The 25,953-nt window shown below is 36.9% G+C and overlaps 1 protein-coding gene across 4 annotated transcripts in view; it reads left to right on the forward strand.

Annotated features, from left to right (window-relative positions):
- CEP112 (centrosomal protein 112) overlaps window positions 1–25,953 on the forward strand; it is a 471,596-nt gene that overhangs the window by 103,136 nt on the left and 342,507 nt on the right. For all 4 annotated transcript variants that reach the window (XM_066235884.1, XM_066235886.1, XM_066235887.1 and 1 more), the window contains exons 9-13: window positions 2,146–2,232; window positions 4,715–4,814; window positions 8,472–8,590; window positions 13,410–13,553; window positions 25,626–25,780. In XM_066235884.1, coding sequence (XP_066091981.1) covers window positions 2,146–2,232; window positions 4,715–4,814; window positions 8,472–8,590; window positions 13,410–13,553; window positions 25,626–25,780 — 605 coding nt within the window. The remainder of the gene's footprint in view (window positions 1–2,145; window positions 2,233–4,714; window positions 4,815–8,471; window positions 8,591–13,409; window positions 13,554–25,625; window positions 25,781–25,953) is intronic.

Below are 25,953 nucleotides of genomic sequence, written 5' to 3' on the forward strand. Positions count from 1 at the left end.
ATGCCAACAATGAAACAACTGAGAAGGAACTCAAAAGAATAATCCCCTTCACGATTGCAACAAAAAAAATAAAATACTTAGGAATAAACATAACAAAGAATGTAAAGGACTTATATAATGAAAACTATAAACCATTGTTAAGGGAAATCGAAAAAGATATAATGAGATGGAAGAATATACCTTGTTCTTGGCTAGGAAGAATAAATATAATCAAGATGGCTATATTACCCAAAGCAATATACAAATTTAATGCAATTCCCATCAAACTTCCAATGACGTTTTTTAAAGAAATAGAGCAAAAAATCATCAGATTTATATGGAACTATAAAAAACCCCGAATAACCAAAGCAATTCTAAAGAAAAAGAATGAAGCTGGGGGCATAACAATACCTGACTTCAAACTCTATTATAGGGCCACGACAATCAAAACAGCATGGTATTGGCAGAAAAATAGACATTCAGACCAATGGAACAGAATAGAAAGTCCAGAAATAAAACCACATATATATAGTCAAATAATTTTTGATAAAGGGGCCAACAACACACAATGGAGAAAAGAAAGCCTCTTCAACAAATGGTGCTGGGAAAACTGGAAAGCCACATGCAAAAGAATGAAACTGGACTACAGTCTCTCTCCCTGTACAAAAATTAACTCAAAATGGATCAAAGATCTAAACATAAGACCTGAAACAATTAAGTACATAGAAGAAGACATAGGTCCTCAACTCATGGACCTGGGTTTTAAAGAGCATTTTATGAATTTGACTCCAATGGCAAGAGAAGTGAAGGCAAAAATTAATGAATGGGACTACATCAGACTAAGAAGTTTTTGCTCAGCAAGAGAAACTGATAACAAAATAAACAGACAGCCAACTAAATGGGAAATGATATTTTCAAACAACAGCTCAGATAAGGGCCTAATATCCAAAATATACAAAGAACTCATAAAACTCAACAACAAACAAACAAACAATCCAATAAAAAAAATGGGAAGAGGACATGAACAGACACTTCTTCCAGGAAGAAATACAAATGGCCAACAGATATATGAAAAGATGCTCATCTTCTTTAGCTATTAGAGAAATGCAAATCAAAACGGCAATGAGATACCACCTCACACCTGTTCGATTAGCTGTTATTAGCAAGTCAGGTAATAGCAAATGTTGGAGAGGCTGTGGAGAAAAAGGAACCCTCATACACTATTGGTGGGAATGTAAAGTAGTACAACCATTATGGAAGAAAGTATGGTGGTTCCTCAAAAAACTGCAAATAGAACTACCTTATGACCCAGCAATCCCTCTACTGGGTATATATCCCCAAAACTCAGAAACATTGATACGTAAAGACACATGCAGCCCCATGTTTATTGCAGCATTGTTCACAGTGGCCAGGACATGGAAACAACCAAAAAGCCCATCAATAGATGACTGGATAAAGAAGATGTGGCACATATACACTATGGAATACTACTCAGCCATAAGAAATGATGACATCGGAACATTTACAGCAAAATGGTGGGATCTTGATAACATGATACGAAGCGAAATAAGTAAATCAGAAAAAAACAGGAACTGTATTATTCCATACGTAGGTGGGACATAATACTGAAACTAAGAGACATTGACCAGAGTGTGGTGGTTACGGGGGGGAGGGAGGAATGGGATAGGGATAGGGGGTGGGGAGGGGCACAAAGAAAACAAGATAGAAGGTGACAGAGGACAATCTGACTTTGGGTGGTGGGTATGCAACATAATTGAATGACAAGATAACCTGGACTTGTTATCTTTGAATATATGTATCCTGATTTATTGATGTCACCCCATTAAAAAAATAAAATTATAAAAAATAAAAATAAATAAAATGAATTTTTTTGGGGTGGGTCAGGTAGGGATAATGGATGAATCCATATTTAGTAGTGCCAATTCACCTATCAAGTGAAATTTATTTGAAAGATTTTTAATTAGCTTGGAAGTAATCAATGAACGTAACCACCATGTTGGTGTATGTATTTCTAGACCTTTGGCTATAGGGGTGAAAGTGGGAAATAATACTCTTTTTCATATAGGCAGTTATTTTAGTTTAATTGTGTATTTTTGCCAAAGAGAAAAGCAAATTATTAATACCTTTAAAATGTTTTCTTTAAAGTTGGACATGAAAACTAAAATGATAGAAGCTAAATGTCATGAAGAGAAGCTTAAACTTCAACAGAAACATGATGCTGATGTTCAGAAGGTAGGGTTATACCACTTATTCTTTTACTAATATTGAATGTTTGAAATATTCTAGGTTGTGTGATCATATATCTATCTGTCCATCTATCCACCCATCTATCTACCCACCTGTCTACCCACCCACCTACCTGTCCATCCATGCATCCATTCGTCTGTCCATTCGTCCATCCTCTTATTTATGTACTTATGATAGCCTGTTATAAATGTAATTTGCTAAATCAATATTATATCAAAAGGTGATCTTTAAACTTTATTTTCTAAACGTATGTATTTATATGAATTCTTATAGTTTACATTACCTTTTAGTTCAACTGTAAATTCCAGAGTTTGTTTTGGCCTAATATTTTTTCTATTTTCTAGCAATTAATATTAACCTTTTAATTTGAAAAGGAACTCTTGGACAGCTCCATTTGGTATAGACTGCATGCTAGCACTGATAATATAGGCTTCTTTTTTCATTATCTCATTGATATTCATGCCTTCCAGTGTTTCAAGCTGAATTCTAATAAAATTAATTGTTCTTCTGAATGGGCTCTGCAAAAATCATCAATTTATGGTTATCCTATGTATAATTTCAAAACTATATTGTAATAATAATTTTTAAAAATTAGTGATATGCCTGACCTATGGTGGCGCAGTGGATAAAGCGTCGACCTGGAAATGCTGAGGTCGCCGGTTCGAAACCCTGGGCTTGCCTGGTCAAGGCACATATGGGAGTTGATGCTTCCAGCTCCTCCCCTCTACTCTCTCTGTCTCTCCCTCTCCTCTCTAAAATGAATAAATAAAGTTTAATAAAAAAAAAATTAGTGATAGATACCCAGGTGAGCAGTTGGCATTCCCTGTGCAGAAACGTCTGCTGTGGCTCTGCTTCACAAAGCTGAGAGACAGAAGTGGAGGCGGGCAGCTGAGGCCGCAGTGCCCTGTAGCGAAGCTCTCCGAACTCCGACCTCCATTATTATTTAGTCAGGTGCATATTTGGCTCATTTTTCGAAGCAACAAGAAGGAAACCACTGGTTGAAAATTAGAAAGACTGTTGAATCCTTTTTTTCTCCTTTCCTCTTTCCCAAACTTGAAAGGCAAATATTTCTTTCTGCTGTTATCGGCATTTCACCTTGGTTCAAATTGGTTAGATAAAAACAGTTCTCTATTATAAATATATTAGAGATTCAGTTCAAACAAAATAGAATCTATTCATGTATAATATAAAGGAATATAAAAATATATTTGGAAAAATCATGATAATAGAGTTTGAAATAGGCTTCTTGGTGTGTCTGTTAAGAAGATCTATTGTAACAAAATCTTTTAATAATAAATATTTTCCAGGAACTTTTGAAAAAATAAATTCCATGTGAAAAAGGAAAGCAATGCAGCTAGTTTGAAATGCCAGGTGAAACATGAATGTAATCCTGACCTTATTCCATGCTGGGGAAGTACGTTCCTCAGTTTGTTGCTTGTATGGTGTTTCCTAAGTATCAGGACCTGGAGAGGAACCAAGTTCAGTGTTTTATCTATTTGCCTACTTTCTTTTCCTCTTATGCTGCTTTATGGAAGTTAGGATCAAACTAGCTCTTTTTTAAAATTTATCAAACCATTCTTATAGTGCAACTAAAACAATAAAAGGTAACGTAAGATGCTGGTAATAAAAGCACTAAGAAAAAGTTAGTTAAATATTGGTGAATAACTTTTTTTTTTAAGCTGACTTTGGGTGTATAGGAAATATACCTGAAGTGTAAGAAAAGTGGATATTTATACTCCTGTCTCAATTTGTGTGTTTCTTTTCCTCCACCTGGTTAGCACACTTTTTTCCCCTTGTTAACTTTTCTACATTTTGGTTATTTCTCTGTGACTTTTTTTTGAGTGTAGATGTATTTAGAAGTATATACCAATCATGATTAAGTTTCATTAAGTGATTAATTTTCAAACTTCTGACACAATATAAATTCATGATGTAAAATATTCATGCAATTTTGACATCTTTTGAGATGATTTTTCTGATTCACAATAACAGAGCTAGATATAAAAGAAGCTTATTACCTCTCATCTTCCCATGTATCTGGAAATTCTCGTTATTGTGCATGAAAATGATAGGACATTAGCGGGAAGAGTCAGAGCTCTGCGCATCTGAAGATGCTCTGTTCCAGTGAGGTGGGGGGGTGAATTGAACTATCCCAACATGTCAAGTTTTGATGGCTTCTCCCTGTTACTTTTTGACAGTTTAATCTCTGAGTTATATTTTAGAGAATCACCTAATTTATTATTTATAGTCTCCTTAAAGATTGATACATGAAAATTCAAAGCAGATAGCATATCTCTTTCAGTAATCATTTATTCTAACATATTTACTATTTTCTCAATATAATTTTTACATCTTTTATGGGATTAGCTGAGATAGACTTGCAAAAAATATTGTGCTCATTTAAAAAATTATGTGTTCTGTATGTCAAACAACATAGTATACTAAAACATTTAAAATTTATTTGCAGATTTTAGAAAGAAAGAATAGTGAAATAGAAGAAATGAAAATTTTATACAAAAAGAAACAAAATGAAATGGAGGAGACTATTAGAAAACTTGAAAAGAAAGGTGATGCTGTATTGTTACATAAATCTTTTAATAATACTTTGTTTATTTTAATGGTTATATGAAGTAAAATTTAGTTTCTGACCTTTTGTTGTATGAGATGGCAATGTTTATGTGGGTATCTATCAGTGGATATGTTTATGTGAGCTTTCATATGAATGGGGAAAAACTGTGTGTGTGCATGTGAGTGCATGAGTGTGTGTGATGGCAGCAGTGGTGGCTGGTTTGGTTAAGGAATTGGAAAAGTCTGTCACTGTTACTTCCTCTTTGTAACCATCTGACTCCTTATTGGGCTACCATAGGTTAGTCATAGAGTTACAGGGGGTCCTCCAGTTACAACAGTTTCATTCCTATAACAGTGACATAAGCCAAATTTTGGTGTAAGTTGAAACACACCCTAGCCTAACACAAATGGAACACTTGCACTTTTTTTTTTTGTTTTTTTTTTGCATTTTTGCATTTTTCTGCAGCTGGAAATGGGGAGGCAGTCAGACAGACTCCCGCATGCGCCCGACCGGGATCCACCCGGCACGCCCACCACAGGGTGATGCTCTGCCCCTCTGGGGCGTCACTCTGTTGCATCCAGAGCCATTCTAGAGCCTGAGGCAGAGGCCACAGAGCCATCCTCAGCGCCTGGGCCATCTTTGCTCCAATGGAGCCTCGGCTGCAGGAGAGGAAGAGAGAGACAGAAAGGAAGGAGAGGGGGAGGGGTAGAGAAGCAGATGGGCGCTTCTCCTGTGTGCCCTGGCCAGGAATCGAACTCAGGACTCCTGCACGCCAGGCCAATGCTCTACCACTGAGCCAACCGGCCAGGGCAACACTTGCACTTTTAATAGTCCAAAATGGCATAGGTAAGTGTACTAGGGGACGCCAGCTTCCTCACTCATACATTGTGTTACTATGTATTCCACTGTGTACAACCAAGCTGGTTCACCCACATACTCTGTAAATATGACGCTAACGGCATAAGCCAAAACATGTCTTAAGTTTTTTAAGTTTTTATGGGAGTGAGCATTGTAAACTTGAAACATCGTATGTCGAGACTATTTTAACCTGAGGATCCCCTGTACTGGTTTTCATAAAGAAGTCTAGGGAAATTATTCCTCTTGGTCTAATAAAATTTATTACATCAAGCATCTAATTGTGCTCGCTTAGGCAGTGCATATATTAAAAAACATTAAGTATCTACTTTATGCCTTATAGTATATTCTGGTATTGTGATTGACCAGAACAAACATTTAAAAAGTATTCCTCATCTACACTTTCATTAAGAAGGAAAAGAAAGCAAGTGATCAAGTGTTAAATTGACTATGATTATAGGCCACTACATCTAAATACAACAGGCAGCCATTAAAGAGTGTGTTGAAAACATTTTTGGAGAAGAGAACTTTAAAAATGTCCAGGTACTGCCCCAGGGATGCTGATACTGGTAAGTTTTGGGACAGATGCTGCAAAACCACTTAGCTAGAGTGGATATCCTATACATTAAGAGATAAATTGGAAAAGATAAGCTAGGTGACTTGGCATGACTTAAGCATGGCCTTGAATTTCAGATTTCAGAGTTTCAGTTAATCTTATAGATGCTAGGGAGATGGAAGATTTTTGAGAGGTAGGTTTTCAGACCTCAAGTTTTAGGAGGAGTAGACTTGTAATGGTGGGTGGTGGGTGTGCCACCATGGTGAGGCCAGTTCCCAGTCTGTCATAATGGTCAGAGGCAGAATGGAGTGTGTATGAGAGAGAGAGAGAGAGAGAGAGAGAGAGAGAGAGAGAGAGCACATCCCATCTATTAGAAAACAGGCTCTAATCCCAGGCTTGCTTTTCAACATCTGCTATGACATCAGGAGGCCTCTGAGCCTTGTCTGACTTACTGTAAATGGTGCGGTTGGAATAAATAATGCATAAAGTTCCTTCCAACTCAAAGAGTTCATGCTTCTATGCTTCTGTAATTTTGAGTATAAGGTAATAAGAACCCAGGATATCAGAATGCTGGAAGTAGGAGTACTGAAAATGGAACTGAAGAAGAAATTTTGGAGGATTCGATGAATGATAAGATATAGGTGATGAATGTGAGGAAAGGGGAGAGAAGATTTCATTTAGGGGTTTCCATGTGGAACTTACTGGCTCTGTTACTGGTCACCAAACTGGAGTGTATTTGAGAGAATGGTAATACTTTTGAGATTTAGGATGGCAATTATATATATAAATTACCTAATGAAATAGGTGTTTTTAGGTTTGTTCCCAACTTTAAATGTTGGCTAGAAATTTGTTTAGGTTCTTTCTCCAAATATCAATGGCCACAAGAATATTTTAAATTTATGTCTAGGTATTTGTTTTTTACCCTGATTTAAATCAGGCAATTTTTAAATAGGTTTAAAAATAATATTTTTAAAGACTTTGAATTACAAATAGGTCTTAGTTTAATTTTGGATTGTGAAGTAAAATATAGATGCTAAAGACTAATACTAGGTTTATTTGGATTCTTCTCTTTCTCCCCCCATTTGTTACATAGTTGAGATATAGGAGTGAAAAAAAATGCTTATGTAAATGTTTTTGGAAATTTTGCTATCTTTTTTTGAGGAATAATTGACATACATTATATTAGTTTCAGATGTTCAACACAATAAATGATCGGCACAGTAAATTTAGTTAATGTCCGTCGTCATACGTAGTTATAGGATTAAATTTGGTATCTTGAAGTAAGTGAATAAGGACATATTCAGTAAGCTAAGAAAATACTACACTGAAGCAAACACACAGATGAATTTATTTTACTATTCAGATGACATGAATATGTTAAACACATTTATGCTTAAGTCAGTGACAGTTTAAATCAGTTTTAAAAAGGTTTTATTTAAAATAAATTTTAGAACGTAATTTATAAGGGAAATATTTTATGTAATTTAAAGCATATTTTGTTTTAGTAACATGAACCTTGGCAGTGATTTTAAAGTTCCCAGGAGCAACAGTGTGGTGAAATGACGGGCTCCTTTTTTATTTATCTAGTATACATCCTTTTGAGCACTATTATGCCCAGTAGATAAAACATTGACTTATCTTTCTGCTCAGGAAATAGGCAAGTAAACCATTATAACACATAATGTAGTAACTGATTTCATGGAGAGGTATTTGAGGTTCCTTGGGCATACAGAGGAGTTTCCTTCTGCCCTGCACGGTGAGGAAGCCGGTTGGTATAGGGTCCACAAAGGAGCTGATATTTGAGTTGTGACTAAGAATAAGTAGGAGTTTTTCAACAAGGGAGGGGAAGGCGTTCCAAGTAGAACAACAGTCATAGTTAGGCAGTAATGTATGAGGGTTTTGGCTTTTATCTTTTAGGTGAGGGGGATGGTAGAAATTTTTTTTTAAGTCTGGGAATAAATAACATTACTGGATTTGCATTGTAGAAAGGCCTTTTTTAAAGCAACAGAAGGCCCATTGAAGGGAATGGTACTGAAGCCAGCACAGTGTTAACATTGCCTATAGGGTAAGTATGAAGGATTCAACCTAGACTGTGGTGGTTGAAATGGAGAAAAAAGAATAAGGTATTTCATAAGAGAGAATTGACTTGGTGAGAAATCTAACTGGTACACTATCTATTTTTTATCATCAAACTCTTATATGGTTGCTAGAATTGGTTTAACTCTGTTTTTATCATTTTGACAGTTCAGACCCTTATACGTGATTGTCAAGTTATCAGAGAGACCAAAGAAAACCAGATTGCAGAGCTAAAAAAGATATGTGAGCAAAGTACAGAATTTCTGAATAATGATTGGGAAAAAAAGGTAAGAAGTAATCAGAAATATAAAGGTTTATGCTTCAAAGTAACAGTTAATTATAAAAATAATGGATGTTCACAGAATATACAGAAAGGTATGAACAAAGAAAATAAAGTAACTTAAAACCAGGGACTATCTAGAAGTGGCTACTGACCATGTTTGATATATTTTCTTTTAGAAGTCTGATGGTTTATTAAATAGTTTGCATTTAGAAAACTTTTGACTAATTTTGTAATTTAATTAATATTCTGAATATTTTTGTCATAGTTAATAGATTTTAAGCAATATTAATAGGGAAACAGCAGTAGGATAATTTTTGGAAATTGAATTCTTAAAATTTGAGATTTAAGCTACTGAACCATTATTTTCCTGGAATTTCAGATAACAATCGTTATAGTATAAACTTGTTTTTGATGTAAATAAAATCAGTAGTGGATGGGTTATTCTTGGAGGAACATTTAATTTAATTAAAAATATTTTCATAAATTTAGCAGGGCAAAGAGTAATAATAGAAATACTCATTATGAATGAGTCTTACCTCATCATATCGTATTTACTCAGGAGCCCTTCACCATTAGTTCAAATTACAAAATGTATTTAAAAGAAATATTTCCTTTGAGGTATTCTTTTGCAGAGATCTTCTGTTAACTGATACTGATAACTCAGTCTGGGTTCAAAATATTTTATTGAAAGTTACAAATGCCTTCCCGAGCAGGGTGGCTGGGCTGAAATCTGTCCTGCAGGCGGCAGCTCAGGACCAGTCTGGGCCATGCAGTGCATATATGTGGAGATGGGCAGAGCTAGCTTCTCCCTAGTTTTACTTTGTTCATTGATATGGTTTTCCTCTTTACACATTTTGTTTTATATGTATTTTCTATAAACGTGGCACATGCTTGTGCTTGCTGTAGGTATTTTGTGTACACAGCAGGCCCCATTCCCTAGTTCCATATTTCCCAGTGTAAGTTTAAGGTGTTTAAGAGAAAAGTCTTCTGCCTTTTGCCATATACAAGGGTACATTTTATTCTTTCAGCTGGATTAGTATCTGTTACAGTTACACAAAAAATAATAGCTGTGGGAACATTGCAAACATGGTGGAAGGCGTTTTTTGTGATGCACAGTTGCAGGTCAGTCTAGGCAGAGGTGAGAACCTGTGTAAGCAGGACAGGTGCCAAAAATTAATATGCAGATGATAAGTTCACTCTGATTTATGCAGTCATTCATTCAAAAATTATTAAGTATCTCTGTGGACAAGGTAATGTGATATATGTGTGCGTATACCCCTTGCTAGAAATGTCCATCTTACGTCTCTCGCTTTAAATCCCAGTTATCCAACTACTTATATAAGATCTCTCCCTGATTTAAATTCCATCCTTCTCAAATTCCATCTTCTTTTGTTGCTCAATTACTCTCTGTGTAGGGTTTTTCCTGTGTCCCCCTTTCGGGCAGTATTGCTATCTACCCAGCTGCTCACTCTCTTCTGGCCTCACCTCTCCAATCTAACTACTTGCCAAATTCTGTCCCTTCTACTTGTTTTGAATTGCTCACCCTGTCCCCTTTCCTAATTTTCGGAGCCTGTCGTCTGTTGCTTGGATTTGCTGTAACTAACTCTTTGTACCTGTTTCTTCAGTTCACGCCCCGTGATGCAACCATACTGATGATCTTTCTGCCACACCGTCTGGTTTGCTTCACCACAGTGGTTCTCGACTGACCACCTAAAAGCTATCCAGGAGCCCACCAACAGTCACCTCATTAGAACAAAGGACACTTATCACTTAGGAAGTAACAAGGGTTTTAGGAGCTCTGTCCTAGGAACCAGGGATAGAGACCAATTGCTGTATACAGGAGTGGCCAGAAGTAGGTTTATAGTTGTTTTTATGATATATAATAATTAAATAATATTAATACAAGAATATACCCTGTGTTTTACGAACTCTGTACTGTAAACCTACTTTTGCTATACCCTGTATATTCTGTTATTACACAGATATGTATCTAGGAGTGGAATTTCTGGGTTATATGATTAATTCTATATTTAACATGTCAAGGAACTGTCAGACTGTTTTCCAGAGTGGCTGTACCATTAACCTGTGGGCTTCTGTGTGGACAGATTCCTGGTTTTTCCTGGGCTCTTCTGGCATAGGGCAACTACATGGTCAGGTGTCCAGGCTAAAGACCAATATGCAGGATGCTGGGAAGGCCTTCTGTGTCCCTGTACCCCCTGCCAAACCTTGGCTAAAATATTTCTGTGGGAATTTATAGACCCCCTTATTATCAGGGCCAAGATGGCATCCTTGTTTGATAAACCAAGCAAGATTTGTATTTGAGAGCAGAACTCATGTTTGCTGTTGAAACAGTTTATCCCTCAGGGGAATGTTTGCCCTTTAAAGCCTCCCAGACCACATGACCAGGAGTCCAGTTCTAATTCACGGCTAGGTTTGGGAAAGCAATCGTGATGCGCTGTGCCTGGTACATGCAGAGATTAATGAAATGTGTTGGTTGAACATCTAGGTACTGTCATCTCCAGTCAGAGCATTACCCTAATTCACCTGTTTGATCCTCACATGAACCAGCCAAATTATAGCATACTTGTTTTTACCAGTGTCATTTTTACCCTTGTAGTCTCAGTTATAAATTCCCTGATTAGTTTGAAAGACTTAGAGACATCCCTCCAACTTCCAACAGGCACATGCACTTTAAAAAGCAATTGCGGGTTACACTTGAGGAGCCACTGTGTATTAATGGACTACTAAATACAGTTGAATTTTGACAGCCAATAGGCATATTGGCCTTTGAGAGACCATGACCCCTGCAACATAAATATAACCACAAAATTTCTGGCATTCACAGCCCTTTGTCAGAGTTACTATGCCTGTCCAGCTGCGAAGCAGCACTGATATTTAGGTGCTGTGGACTGGGCTACCTTCATCTACCAGCTAAGTGATTGACTTGAATACTAGACATAACAGCAGTTTAAAATGTGTACTTTGGCAAGGATACAGATACAGCATAGCAGGGATTTGGAGGACCACCTGCAAACAGTCTAAATTGCATAGGTAGAGTATTCTGGATGGCTGTTACTGAGCCAACATCATTCTTCCTGTTCAGCTAGAATCTAGAAGAAAAGTTCTTGGGACCCTGACCCATAATTAGCATAATCATTGTCTGCATTCTGCCTCTGGTTTCCACGATCTTGCAGGATTTTCCCTGTTTGTTTAATATCGTCCTAGTCAAATAGGAATCTGTATGCATATGAAACGGCCTTGTTCTCCATGAACGGGAAATAAAATGTACCTTTTAAACTATTTTGGACTCCTCCCCTGCCCACCTGTTGAGTGAGCCTGGGGTTGGATGTGAAGGAGAGGAGTTAGACTCGGAGTCCCACTCCCTTTCAGGTAAGAGAAGGAGTGCCTGCAGGCTGCAGCGTAGGTTTCAGTTTCTTGTGAAAAGTGTCCATTGAATCTTATATTTTTTTTACCTTAGTTACATAGATATTTAGAGTATAGTCTTTATAAAGAAAAACCTGTATACATAGAGACATAAAGTATACAGTTCTTAAATAATTCTCTATTTGATTTATGATGTCATCTCTGTATCCACTTTTGTACAGATTACAGAATGGATAGAAATAGTTTCTTGTTGGAGGTAGAGTGAAAGAGAAAGAATATTTAACATTACTCTTGTGCAAAATTCCATGCAAGTATTATGAAAATACAGACAGTAACATAATCCTTGTTTTCTTCTTCTTTACCAAGAGGAGAGGAGATAGAGAGGAGAGGAGATAGAGAGACAGACTCCCGCATGTGCCCCAATGGATCCACCTGGCAACCGCATCTGGGGCCGATGCTCGCAGCAAAGCTATTTTTGGCACTAGAGGTGGAGGCTCCAGGGAGCCATTCCCAGTGCCTGGGCCAGTGTGCTCAAACCAATCAAACCATGGCTGTGGGAGGGGAAGAGAGAGAGAAAGGAGGGGAAAGGGTGGAGAAGCAGATGGGCGCTTCTCCTGTGTGTCCTGACCGGTAGTCAAACCTGGGACATCCACACATAGGATGATACTCTACCACTGAGCCAACTGGCCAGGGCTGATAATATTCCTAATCAATAACAATATTATAAAGATTTCTATGTACTTTCAGGCTAACATGAGTGTGGTTTAGCTAAGACATTGTATTATCTATCTGATTTATTTACTGCTGTTTCCTGAGGTGGATAATTCCCTTTAAGATTTGTTGATCCATTAAAATTTCCAAGTCAGGAAAGTAAAGAATTTTTTTTTTTTTGTGACAGAGACAGAGAGAAAGTCAGAGAGAGGGACAGGTAGGGACAGACAGGAAGGAAGAGAGATGAGAAGCATCAGTTCTTCGTTGCGGCTCCTTAGTCGTTCATTGATGGATTTCTCATATGTGTCTTGACCGGGGGCATTATAGCAGAGGTAGTGACCCCTTGCTCAAGCCAGCAACCTTGGGCTCAAGCCAGCGACCTTTGGGCTCAAGTCAGTGACCATGGGGTCATGTCTGTGATCACACACTCAAGCCAATGACCCCGCACTCAAGCTGGCGACCTCGGGGTCTCAAACCTGGGTTCTCTGCATCCCAGTCCGATGCTCTGTCCACTGCATCACCACCTGGTCAGGCAAAAATAATTTCTTGATCATGCTCTTTATATAGTATCTTTACTTTGAATGTTTATTTGTGAGTTTTATATCTTTTAATGTTTGGGGCACCATATAAATAAATAGAGAAATAAATAGGAAAACAATTTCCTGAGTTGTAAAATCATCTATTTTATAAGAGTGATGAAAGAGTCTACTTTTCATTTCACCATGTAGCTGCACAACGCTGTCGCAGAAATGGAGAAGGAGAAGTTTGACCTTCAGAAGCAGCACACAGAGAATATTCAGGAACTGCTGGAGGACACGAATGTGCGTCTGAACAAGATGGAGAACGACTATGTGTTGCAGACACAGGCCACAGTAAGTCCTTCTCTTTTTTGGCCACTTTTAGAAACTAGGCTCTGATTCTCCATGGGTCTGTGCTTTTCGGATGTGTGCAGTGAGCAAGTGTGGTATAGAATTGCAAGAAGTCGCTTTACCTTCCCACCTGGTCCAGGTTTATGTGTGACAGTGGGCAGTCTCTAGAAGCAGCTGTGGATTTCACTCTGGGTTATTTGATCCCCCCCCCACACACACACTTTATCTCACCCCCTGGAAACCATTGTAAATCTTTCCTGTTTTTTTCACTAACTTTCAATCTAGAGAGAGAGAGAGAGAGAGAGAGATATCTATATATCTATCTATCTATATATCTATATATTTTTCTTTTTGTTTGTTTCATTCTTTTTACCTGAAGACTTGACTGTTTTTCTGAAAATATTTAATACTTGGGTGAAGAAAATCAAATGGGAGGTAGGACTAGAGTGACCACTTTAAGGCAGATTTTCCTAGTAGCGGCATCTTGACTGAAGGACTAGACACAGTTATCACGTGTGTGATTCCCAAGTCCCCTTCCTGTGCAAGTACAGGAGGAGGCCAGTACAGAACCCTGCAGAGACCAGGAGAGAGGGAGGGCCCTATCAGCCTCCTTACAGAGCTCCTGTGGCTGAGTGCGGGAGGGGCAGGTGTCCGCAGCCTTTTAGAAGCCCTGCTGACTTACCAAAGCACCTCAGCCTGGAACAGGTAAGCTGTTGGCACGAACCCAGGCTGCTTGCATCCGAGGCAAGTGTGCCTCATCAGTCTTGTTCCTAATGTGTACAGTCTGCCGGAACGGTGGGGGTTGTCTCCCAGGCATAAACCCAGTGCTCATGTATCACTCACAGCCCACCCACCTGGCCTGGCTGGCCCAAGCACGTCTTTGAGCTTAAACCTGTGGCATCTGAACACTCAGTTACCCAGGCCTGGCTTGAGACCCCTAGACCAGCTCCAGGGTCAATCTTATAGCGTTCACATATGGGAAGCCAGATCCACAGTGATGTGTGTCTCTGGTTCTATGTGGAGAACAAACTGTGGGACCGAGAGTGGAGCAGGGGAACCAATGAGGAGGCTGCTGCGGTCGTCCAGCAAGAGCTGGGCCTGGGCCTGGGCGTCGTCTGGAGGGAGACCGGGAGAACGACGGTGCAGTCAGCGACGTGGCGCAGGCTGGGCTGGAGCAGGCTTATTGGGGAAAAACATCAGGAATTTCTCTTCTGGATAATCATGATGTGCAAAGTTATGATCAGAAACCAAATTTATCATTATATCTGAATTACATTTTTATCATCTCAGCATCCTGAATTTTCACAAATGTGAAATAAATAGGTTAAGTAATTTTAAAATTGGAATTTGTGGAACATACTGACTGCCTAAAATGTTTACTGCATTGTTCTATATTATTAATTAAATAATATTAAGAGAGCAGTATCTTTCACTGTGGAATTTTTAATTTTTATGAATTTGGGATATAAAGAAAAGTGATACTTTGGAGCCAAGAGGTCACTCTCAGAAAAACTTCATTCTGTTTTTAATGAAAGTTGAATTTCAAAATTAGCATTCAGACCCTGTCATTAGATAATAGTACATACAAAGAAAGACGGACAGTCTGTCAGCAGGCTTGAATTTCAGAATCATCAAAACTAGACAGGTCTTGCCGAGCAGCTCCTGATTTAATAATTAAACAAGGTAGAGTTCAAGGCATGGCTCACGATGAAAGGCGAGACTGTCACTGAGAATTAGTTTCTCAGTTTTGTTGTTCTTTCAGGCTTTTTCTTCTTTTGTGGAGCCTTGTTTCAGGGCCATTTGTTGTAAGCAGATGCTGGTATAGATTATTAGAGTTATGTCCTTTGGTATTGGCAGGGCTGCTTTTGTGCAAAACTCATTTAAACATGTAAACACTGGATTTAAAAAATAATATTAGAACTTATAAACAGGAAAATTATAGCAAAATTACTAGGTGCGTGGGGAGGTGAGGCTGTAAGTAGACAGGCTCTATCAGTGTCAAGGTTAGGTGCACGGTAAGTCTGGTGGCTTTGGTGAGACTTTTTGGCTTTATTAGTAAAGTTCTTTATCTTTTTCTGTATCATGGGTCCTGCTGGCATTTTTAAGGTCTATTCCGTCCTCAGAATAATATTTGTACATTTAATAAAATATATAAAGGTTATAAAATATAAGATTACAAAGAAAAGAAGTTATATTGTGTTACAGTTGTCAGAAAGTCATGATAATGTAATATATGTGTTTCTAAATGAGCACAGTATATATAAACATTTGGCAGTGGGCCTATTAACTATTGTAATTTATGAATAGCGATGAAGGTGAACAATATTTAGTGCTTATCTAACACTGTAGTGGACTGGAACAATATCTGTGATTTGTCAGTTGTAGGCACTGCTAATGCCGCCTTGCTTTGTTGACTATATATAGTATTTATAATTGAAGGGATGGGCTGGAGATGTGGTGCAAATGAAGATGAGCTCTTTTTCCTATTCAGAGTCCCACCTCAAAAAGCATCAAAAGGGTTTAGGCGCCTGAAATTTTTGTTAACTGTTATTAACTATAATTGTTAGTAGTGGTATGCAGTAATCTATAGAGCAACTTATCTACTCTAATATGGCTAAAATTTGTCATTTTATAGTCATCACCAGCATTTCACCTCCCAATGATTGTCAAGAAGAAACTTGCTGATAGCACCAGTTCAACATTTTGAATAGGATGACCATCTTAAAGATGGACTTTATTTTTTAGAACAGTTTAACATTTACAGAAAATTGGAGAAGATAGTACGGAGAGTTCCTATATACAGTACTTCTCATTCAATTTCTCCTCTTAGAAATATGTTGCATTATTTTGCTACATTTGTTACAATAAATGCAACATGATTGATACATTATTAACTAAAGTCCACAGTATATTCAGTGTTCCCTAGTTTTTACTAAATGTCCGTTTTCTTTTCTAGGATCTCATTATAGGATACCACATTACATTGTGTTCATGTCTCCTTAGGCTCCTCTTAGTTGGCAGTTTCTCAGCTTTCCCTTGTTTTTCATGACCTTGACAGTTTTGAGGAGTGCTGGTCAGGTTGATTGCAGAATACCCCTCTATGGGCTTTTTTTTTTTTTTTTTTGTATTTTTCTGAAGCTGGAAATGGGTAGAGACAGACAGACTCCTGCATGCACCCGACGGGGATCCTCCCAGCACGCCCACCAGGGGCGACGCTCTGCCCACCAGGAGGCGATGCTCTGCCCCTCCGGGGCGTCACTTTGCCACTACCAGAGCCACTCTAGTGCCTGGGGCAGAGGCCAAGGAGCCATCCCCAGCGCCTGGGCCATCTTTGCTCCAATGGAGCCTTGGCTGCGGGAGGGGAAGAGAGAGACAGAGAGGAAGGAGGGGGGGCTGGAGAAGCAAATGGGCACCTCTCCGCACTCCAGGCCGACGCTCTACCGCTGAGCCAACCGGCCAGGGCCCCTCTATGGGATTTTGTCTCATGTTTCTCTCATGGTTGGACTGGGGTTATGGGTTGAGACAGTAAGATCACAACGGTGAAGTGTTAATCTTATCACATCATATCAAGTGCACATACTATGAATGACTTATAACTAGTGATATAAACTTGGTCACCTGGCTGAAGTTGTATTTACTAGATTTTCTACTTTAAAGTTACTCCCTGCTTCTCCACACTGTCCTCTTTGAAAGAAAGTTACTGGCTCTGTCCAAGCAGGGAGTACTGCTGTCCATACTTGGGGTAGAGTTTCTACGTTAGTTATTTGGAGTCTTTCTACATGGGAGATTTGTCGCTTTTCCCCTCTCCCCCATTTATTAATTTACTCAATTATTTGCTTATACCAGTATGGACTCATGGGTATTTTTTATTTTATACTCCGAGTTATAATCCAATGTTACTTTATTTTACTACTCAAATTGTTCCAGTTTTGGCTATTGAGAACTCTTTCATTGGGCTCCTGTACCTCTTTTACACATCCACATTGATGTGGATTATAGGAGAATAGTGTTAGATACTACCATCTGTGTGGTGGGTATGCTCATAACTACTGAGGTGACGTTTTTTATGCCCTCTCACCTGACAATAAAGGAAGTATATGTGTGTTACTAACCTGTGTATCTATGTGTGTCTACAAACATTCCTATATGTAACCATCTGTACCTACATTAAACTAAATACAATTTCTTACCGATGTCTGTAACTCTAATCCATTACCACATGGGATATTCTAGCATTCTCCCTTTGTGTATATGCAAATTCTCAATCCAACAATGGAAACTTGACTTCCACGATCTTCCATTCATTTCCTTAATTGTTCAATTCCAGTACACGTGTACACCAGTATCAGAGTTAATCCACACTCATCGTGGGAACCAGCTTGTCAACCAGACTATAGTACTTAAGTGCTGTTCCTTTTGTCTTTGGTCTTAGAAACTCCATTCATTTCAGAATTGCTTAGGTCATCACATTTTCCCCATCCCTTCAATGATTTTTTTTTTCATGAATTTTTAAAAATAACTGGATTTTCTTGTCACAGTGTATATTTCTTCCTGGGACACACCCCCAAACTCCTGAATTTTTTTTTTAAATTTGCCCTTATTTTAAAATAAGTTTCATTTTAGAATTCCATGAGTTTTGACAAATTTATCTGATCATATATTCATGATTATGGCATCATACATAATATTTTAAGTGTCCTAAAAATCACAAGTGCTTCACCCTAGTTATCCTTTCCCCCTCTCCCTGGAGTCCCTGGCAACCACAGATCTTTTGTATTGACTGTATAGTTTCGTATTTACCAGAGTGTCATGTAATTGGAATTATACTACGTGCAGCCTTTTCAGACTGGCTTCTTTCATTAAGCAGTTATACATTTAAGATATCTTCAAGTTTTTTTGTGTCTTGATAGCTCATTTATGTTTTATTGCTGAAAAATATTCAATTATATGGATGTACCATAGTTTGTTTATCCATTTACCTACTGAAGAAGTCATCTTGGTTGTGTTCAGCTTTTTGCAATTATGGGTAAAACTGTACTGAACATTCACTTTCAGGTTTCTGCATGGACATAGTTTAATTTTTTTATTTAGACAATTAAATTTAACAGGATGATATTGGTCAGCCAGAGTACATAGATTTAGAGAAAACACCTCCACATCATTTGGACAGTTGATCACTCAAAGTCAAATCATCCTTCGTCACCCTATATTTTGTTTCTTTTTAAGCCCCTCCTCTTCCCCCCATTCCCCTCCCTCTTCACCCTTCCCTTTCCCCTGGTAACCATTGCCCTTTTATCTATGTCCATGAGTCTCAATTTTGTGTCCCACCTATGTATGGAATCATACAGTTCTTAGCTTTTTTTGATTTACTTATTTCACTCAGTAGAATGTTATCAAGGTCCATCCATGTTGTCGTAAATGATATTATGTCATCATTTCTTACGGCTGAGTAGTACTCCATTGTATATATATACCACATCTTCTTTATCCAGTTCTCTATTGAAAGGTATTTTAGCTGTTTCCATGTCTTGGTCACCGTGAACAATGCTGCGACAAACATGGGGGTACATGTGTCTTTATGTACCCATGTTTTTTAGTTTTGGGGTATATACCCAGTAGAGGGATTGCTGGGTCATATGGTAGTTCTACTCTTAATTTTTTGAGTAACCACCATATTTTCTTCCATAATGGTTATACTAATTTACATTCTTACCAACAGTGAATAAAGTTTCATTTTTCTCCACAGACTCTCCAGCACTTGTTATTACCTGTCTTATTTATAATAGCTAATCTAACAGGTGTGAGGTGGTATCTCATAGTAGTTTTGATTTGCATTTCTTGAATAGCTAGTGATGATGAGCATTTTTTCATATATCTATTGGCCATTTGTATTTGTTCTTGGGAGAAGTGTCTGTTCATGTCCTCTTTCCATTTTGGACTATTTGTTTGTGTATTGCTGAGTTTTGTGAGTTCTTTATATATTTTGGATATTTGCCCCTTATCTGAGCTGTTGTTTTAAAATATCATCTTCCTCAGGTATCATAGATATGCAAAGGATTATTACAGAATACTATGAAAAACTATATGCCACCAAATTCACCAATCTAGCACAAATGGATAAACTCCTAGAACAATACAATCTTTCTAGACCAGGGGTCCCCAAACTACGGCCCGCGGGCCACATGCGGCCCCTTGAGGCCATTTATCCGGCCCCCGTCACACTTCTGGAAAGGGCACCTCTTTCATTGGTGGTCAGTGAGAGGAGCATAGTTCCCATTGAAATACTGGCCAGTTTGTTGATTTAAATTTACTTGTTCTTTATTTTAAATATTTTATTCGTTCCCATTTTTGTTTTTTTTACTTTAAAATAAGATATGTGCAGTGTGCATAGTGATTTGTTCATAGTTTATTTTTTAGTCCGGCCCTCCAATGGTCTGAGGGACAGTGAACTGGCCCCCTGTGTAAAAAGTTTGGGGACCCCTGTTCTAGACTGAATCACAAAGAAGTAAAAAGCCTAAACAGACCGATAAGCAAGGAGGAAATAGAAACAACTATCAAAAACCTCACCAAAAATAAAAGTCCGGGACCAGATGGATATACTGGTGAATTCTACCAAACATTCAAAGAAGAATTGGCTTCTATCCTTCTCAAAGTCTTCCGGAAAATTGAAGAAGAAGCAGTACTTCCAAACACATTTTATGAGGCCAACATAACCCTCTTACCAAAACCTGCTAAGGACAACACAAAAAAAGAAAACTACAGACCAATATCTTTAATGAATACAGATACAAAAATCCTAAAGAAAACACTAGCAAATCAAATACAACACATCAAAAAAATAATTCATCATGATCAAGTGGGATTCATCCCAGAAACAAGGATGGTTCAACATATGTAAAATTATTAACATAATACACTGTATCAACAAAACAAAGAACAAAAATCATATGATCCTATCAATAGATGCAGAAAAGGCATTCGATAAAATACAACATCCTTTTATATTTAAAACACTCAACAAAATGGGTATAGAAGGAAAATACCTCAACATAATAAAGGCCATTGATGACAAACCATCAGCTAACATCATACTAAATGATAAAAACTGGAACTTTTCCTATACAATCAGGAACAAGAAAAGGTTGCCCATTCTCTCCACTCCTATTCAACATGGACACAGTTTTCAAATCAGTTGTGTCTTAGCAATTTCACCGTGGGAAGTATAACCAAAAGAAATGTATGTACCATAAAACCTGTATGAAAATTTTCATAGCAACATTATTTTTAACAGCCTAGCAATGGAAACAACCTATCAGTAAAATGGATAAATTATTTTACATTGTTTTTACAATGGAATCCTGTATATAGCTTTGAAAAGGTTTAAACTACTGCTGTATGCCATGACATGGATGAATTTCACAGACATAAACTATACACGATGAAGCCTGTCCCAAAAGAGTATGTACTCTAGAATTTCATTTATAGAAAGTTCAACAAAAGGCAAAGTTAATTTTTGGTGATAGAAGTCAGAATAGTGTTTACCTTTGTGTAGAAGATTACCAATAAGGCTTCAGATCAGCTGGTAATGTTTACATCTTGCAGTGACTCATGGGGGTGTTCAGTTTGTAAAAAATTACCAAAATATATAATGAAGATGTGTGCATCTTCCTGTATGTATGTCAAATTTCAAGAAAAAGTTACAATAAAATGTGATGTTCCTTTTGCCATAAGAGTGGAACTTTGGATTCTAAATAGTTGCTGAATACTAACCCTTTCTAATTTTCGACTCTTACAGGATTTTTTTTATGTGTCACCACCTCTTCTATTTTGTTTATTGACTTTGTAACTTTTAAATAGTCCTTTCTGTTTTAGACAAATAAAATAATATAAACTGTAAATAGAAATTAGTTTTAACTTTCCCCAATTTTACACTATTTTCTGGTCTCATTTCAATAGCTTTAATTTCCAAAAATACTGTTGTATAAAAATGGAGATTGTGAGTGACCTTGACTTGTTCCTGGTTTTAGTGGAAGTGACTTTGGCATTTCATGGTTAGAATGAGGATTGCTGCTGATTGTTGGTAAAAAGCCCTTTTGATATTTAAGTCATTTTCTTTTATTTCTGTTAGTATCCTTTAGAAGTAACTTCTGATTTTTCTCCCTAATGGCTTTTCAGTATCTATTGACAGAAATATATTTTTTTCTCTCTTAATTTTTTCAAGAAATAAATTATATTGATAGAATTCCATTAACTCTTACAGGATTTCAAACAAAGTTTGTACACAAAACTCCTATATTTCTTATTCTGTCTATTGTTTGTATAACTGAAAGCCTATCAGATTTTACGATTTCCTTATCTATAATTATATCTATATTTTATACCAAATATAATATCCTTTTCTAAACTTTCTTAATTCTCAATGTGCCTATTCTCTTGGTATATTAGGTTTTACACCGGGAAGATTTATGATTCTTGTCACTTCTCACCTCCTTCATTTAGTATTCACTTAATAGTATTGTTTACGTCCCTGGAAGTTTTCCTGGCTCTGCTGTCTTTCCCTGTTTCCACAGCTACCACTGGAGTCAGGCCATTGTTGCCTCATTCCAGGACTCTGCCAGTAGTCTTCCAGTAGCGCTTTCTGTCTGCTCATTCCATATCTCACACATGCTATTTGTCCTATTTTCCCGTGACCAAGAACTTGAATGACTAATCTGATGCCTATTATAACTACTGCTTACAAACCATGTCCACTCAAGAACTCCAACCTAGTCTTCCAAGTGCTGCCTTTGCGTTCACAATGTGGGAACATAGTTCCTGTCCCTAAGGTAATCTGTTTGTCATTAACTGTACAGTTCTGTCCCTTCTCTGATCCTGTTATAACATATCTGCACTCCCTTCTACACTCTGTTACAGCCTGAAAAGATGATTCTACAGCATCTTTTTTTGAATAACTGTTTACCCCATTTTGAGGTCTCTGCTATTTTATCACTCCTCAGTTCTTGGTATTCAGTTTAAAAAATATTATTTTGGCCAAATGTTGTTGTTTTTAAGGTATATTACATATATGTGTATAGGCTTTTCCTTGACTTTATGTCTAAAATTTAAAAATTTCCTTTGTGCCTACTCTATTTTGTATAAGACACATGAGGGTTAAGAAAATGCTTTAAAAATAAGTAATAAAAATAAAATAATAAATAAAAATAAATGAGTATTAAAATGAATAACTGTCATCATATATTTGCTTTTTGAATCAAAAAGTTGTATCAGCATATAGAAAAGTATTTGTTCAATAAGCATAGATCTTAATGCCAAGGCCTATTGATGTGATGGATTACATTAATTGATTTTTGAATGTTGAGCCAGCTTTTCTTACTTGGGGAGCTATACTTTTTATTTCTGTTAGTGATGGAGTAATTGGGAGTGCATTCTTTCTACTTGTATGGTGCTAGAGTAAGAAATATTATTGTTAAAAGATGAGCATAGTCTTTTTGAATTAGAAACATCATCCCATGATAACATTTGGGATGAACAGTTTAATTTGTTCAAATGAGAGGAAGACTGTATATAACTATTGTTTAATGAAATTATTTGTTAGTCACTATTATAATGCTGATATAGATATAAAAAGCAAAACAGGGAAAAGGTTAGAGTTATTCCATGCAGTTTGAATATTAATTCCATGTAAGAGCCAGAAGGTAATCAAATAATACCTCAGTCACATTGCCACTACCTATTGAGAGAAAGAGAGAGAGAGAGAGAATGAGAGAGGGGGAGGGAATGAAAGAGGGAGAAAGAGGTTGAGATTTTATTTTTAGAGCATTCAAGTTTTACATTTGAAAACTGATTTCTTAAATATTATTTTTGTCATATTTTAAAACTGATGATTTTTGGATTAATTTAAGCTAATTGTGATATGTATATTTAAGAAATAATTGAGTGATGAGCCATCTCTATTTTAATAGGCTATTTAGGGATTCTTTTGTGGTAATAGGTTATTTCTATAGCTCTAGTCCCTTAGCAGATTATATAATATTATGTTTATGAGTCTCATTCCTTGTGTAATGAGTATTCTTGATAAAGGGCCAAAGAAATGAATAGACTTTCAGTATTCTGTCCTTTATCATAAATTATTCTAGCTAAGAAATAGTACAGCCTGCAAATTACAGAATTAAACAAAATCTTATGTTGGGTATGGATACCAATAACAATAATAATTTGGAAGGCGAAGAAAGAGACCTCAGGTATTCCAGTATTACATTGAGCTTTTCTTATCTATGCCTTATGTTTTGAAATGATATGTCTGCCTGAGATATTTCTGCAAATTCATTCTGTTAATCCCATGAGCAAAATATTATAGTCTTAGAGGCGCTATAATGAAGTGGGTTTTGGAAGAGGGAGCTCCAAATTCTGTTCTGCTGCTTACCAGGTTACTGGTGGGTGATTATAGACAAGTTAATCAATTTTGCTAAATCTCATTTTTCTCTAACTTAAATTTATGTCAGTAATACGTAGGTCATAGTTTCAGGGGGAAGATGACATGGCCCAATGCTTATAAATACTCAGCACAGTATCTGGTCTATAATAAACACTCAGTGATGACAGTCTTCTTCCTTGGAATATATTTGTTGTCTGTGAAGTTTTGGGTGTTTATTTTACTTTTTTAAAGTTTATTCACTTTTTTAGATAGGAAGGAAGGGGGGGGGAGAGCTAGAGAGAGAAGGAGGGAGGAGCAGAAAGCATCAGCTCTCATATGTGCATTGACCAGGCAAGCCCAGGGTTTCAAACCAGTGACTTCAGCGTTCCAGGTTGACACTTTATCCTGTGTGCCACCACAGGTCAGGCAGTTTTGGGTGTTTAAGTATGGAAGAATTATATATATATTCTCCTTTAATATAGTAAGTATATCCATGGCTTTTAACTTGCAAAATCTTTTCTGTTGTAGATTATTTTGTAATTTTGACTTATTTGAATCTCTTAAAATTTTGATGAGATCATTTCATTTATGTAACTATAAAAAATAAAATAAAAATAATAAAAATTTGATAGAATAGGGCTGTCTTAGTCTGCATAGTGAGCCTCTAGCTAGCTCTCTTTGGTGTACTTCTGGTGGCTTGGTGACTTGACTGCTAATTCCCTCAGAGTGTCTTCCAGCTCAGATATTCTGTGTTCATGTGCTGTCAAGAGAAACTTTATAAAAGAAATGCCTTTTATATATTTTATAAGTTCATATAAATTCATCTTATCCTCTCATTCTCATTACCCTTTCAAAAGAAAATTAAAAAACATTGAGTTAATTCATTATAACTTTTTCTTAATGATGATTCTAGTTGATGAGGCTTTTTAACAATTCATTTGAGAACCATGGTAATTATTATCAAACTGGCTAGTGTTTGTTTAATGAAGTCTACCTTCTTTCTGTTTGTAATATTTTGTCTGTTTGATTTCTGGTTCAGTGGCCTACTGCCAGGCGTTTTTGGTCGGACACTGGACAGCTGACTTGAGTGTGGCTGGGTATGCTCTTTTCACCTGTCAGGACCTCACTGTTTCTCTGTTTCCATCACCTCCGTAAATGCCACTCTAACTTATAGGCAACCGTTTTTTCTCAGGAAATCTGGGGAATATTTTGTCTATTTGATTCTGGGTTATGAATTTCCTTTTAAAAATACTATAACATTGCTTTTATAATTTTAAAACGTTTCTAAAACTTCAAATGAAGAGCAAAATCAGTTAAGTACTCACCTAACAATATAAATTTTTTAAGTTGTATAAAGAAAATGTAATCTTCCTGAGGATAGGGACTTCAGTATATATTTGTTGAATGAATGAATGAATGAATGAATGAATGGCTAAAAGCACATAAATGTTATGATCTTTCTATTATGGCAGAAAGCATTTTTTAAAGACTTAGTTAATTTAGAGGTTGATTTAGTTTTTATTAGCATGGTTTATAATACACTTGTTTTCTGTCTAATTACCTCTATTAGGGCACATATTTTCTTCAGGCTACTTAATGATACCAAAGTGTTACAAAGTCAAAGTCAGAGGCTTTTCTAACAATGACCTTTTTTTTTTTAGAACCAGATGGTCAAAGAACTGGAGTCCCGTGTCCAGCAGCTGACTGGAGAGGCAGAGAACAGTAATTTACAGAAGCAGAAATTAATTCAAGAAAAAATGGAGCTTGAGAGATGTTACCAGATAACATGTAGTGAGTTACAAGAAGTAAAGGCAAGGTATTGTCTGAAGTCAGATATCTCTCAGGTGTGGCTGTGAAAGTACTGATAGCAACTCTGTAAAGTATATGCCAAAATTAATCACACCTTGCACATTAACCTTGGGAGGGTTCCAACTAAATAACTCTCATCTGTTTATTTTTTAAAGTCTTATGTAACATATGAAGCATAAT

This window comes from Saccopteryx bilineata, chromosome 6 (genome assembly GCF_036850765.1).
Source record: "Saccopteryx bilineata isolate mSacBil1 chromosome 6, mSacBil1_pri_phased_curated, whole genome shotgun sequence".
NCBI classification, from domain to species: Eukaryota; Metazoa; Chordata; class Mammalia; order Chiroptera; family Emballonuridae; genus Saccopteryx; species Saccopteryx bilineata.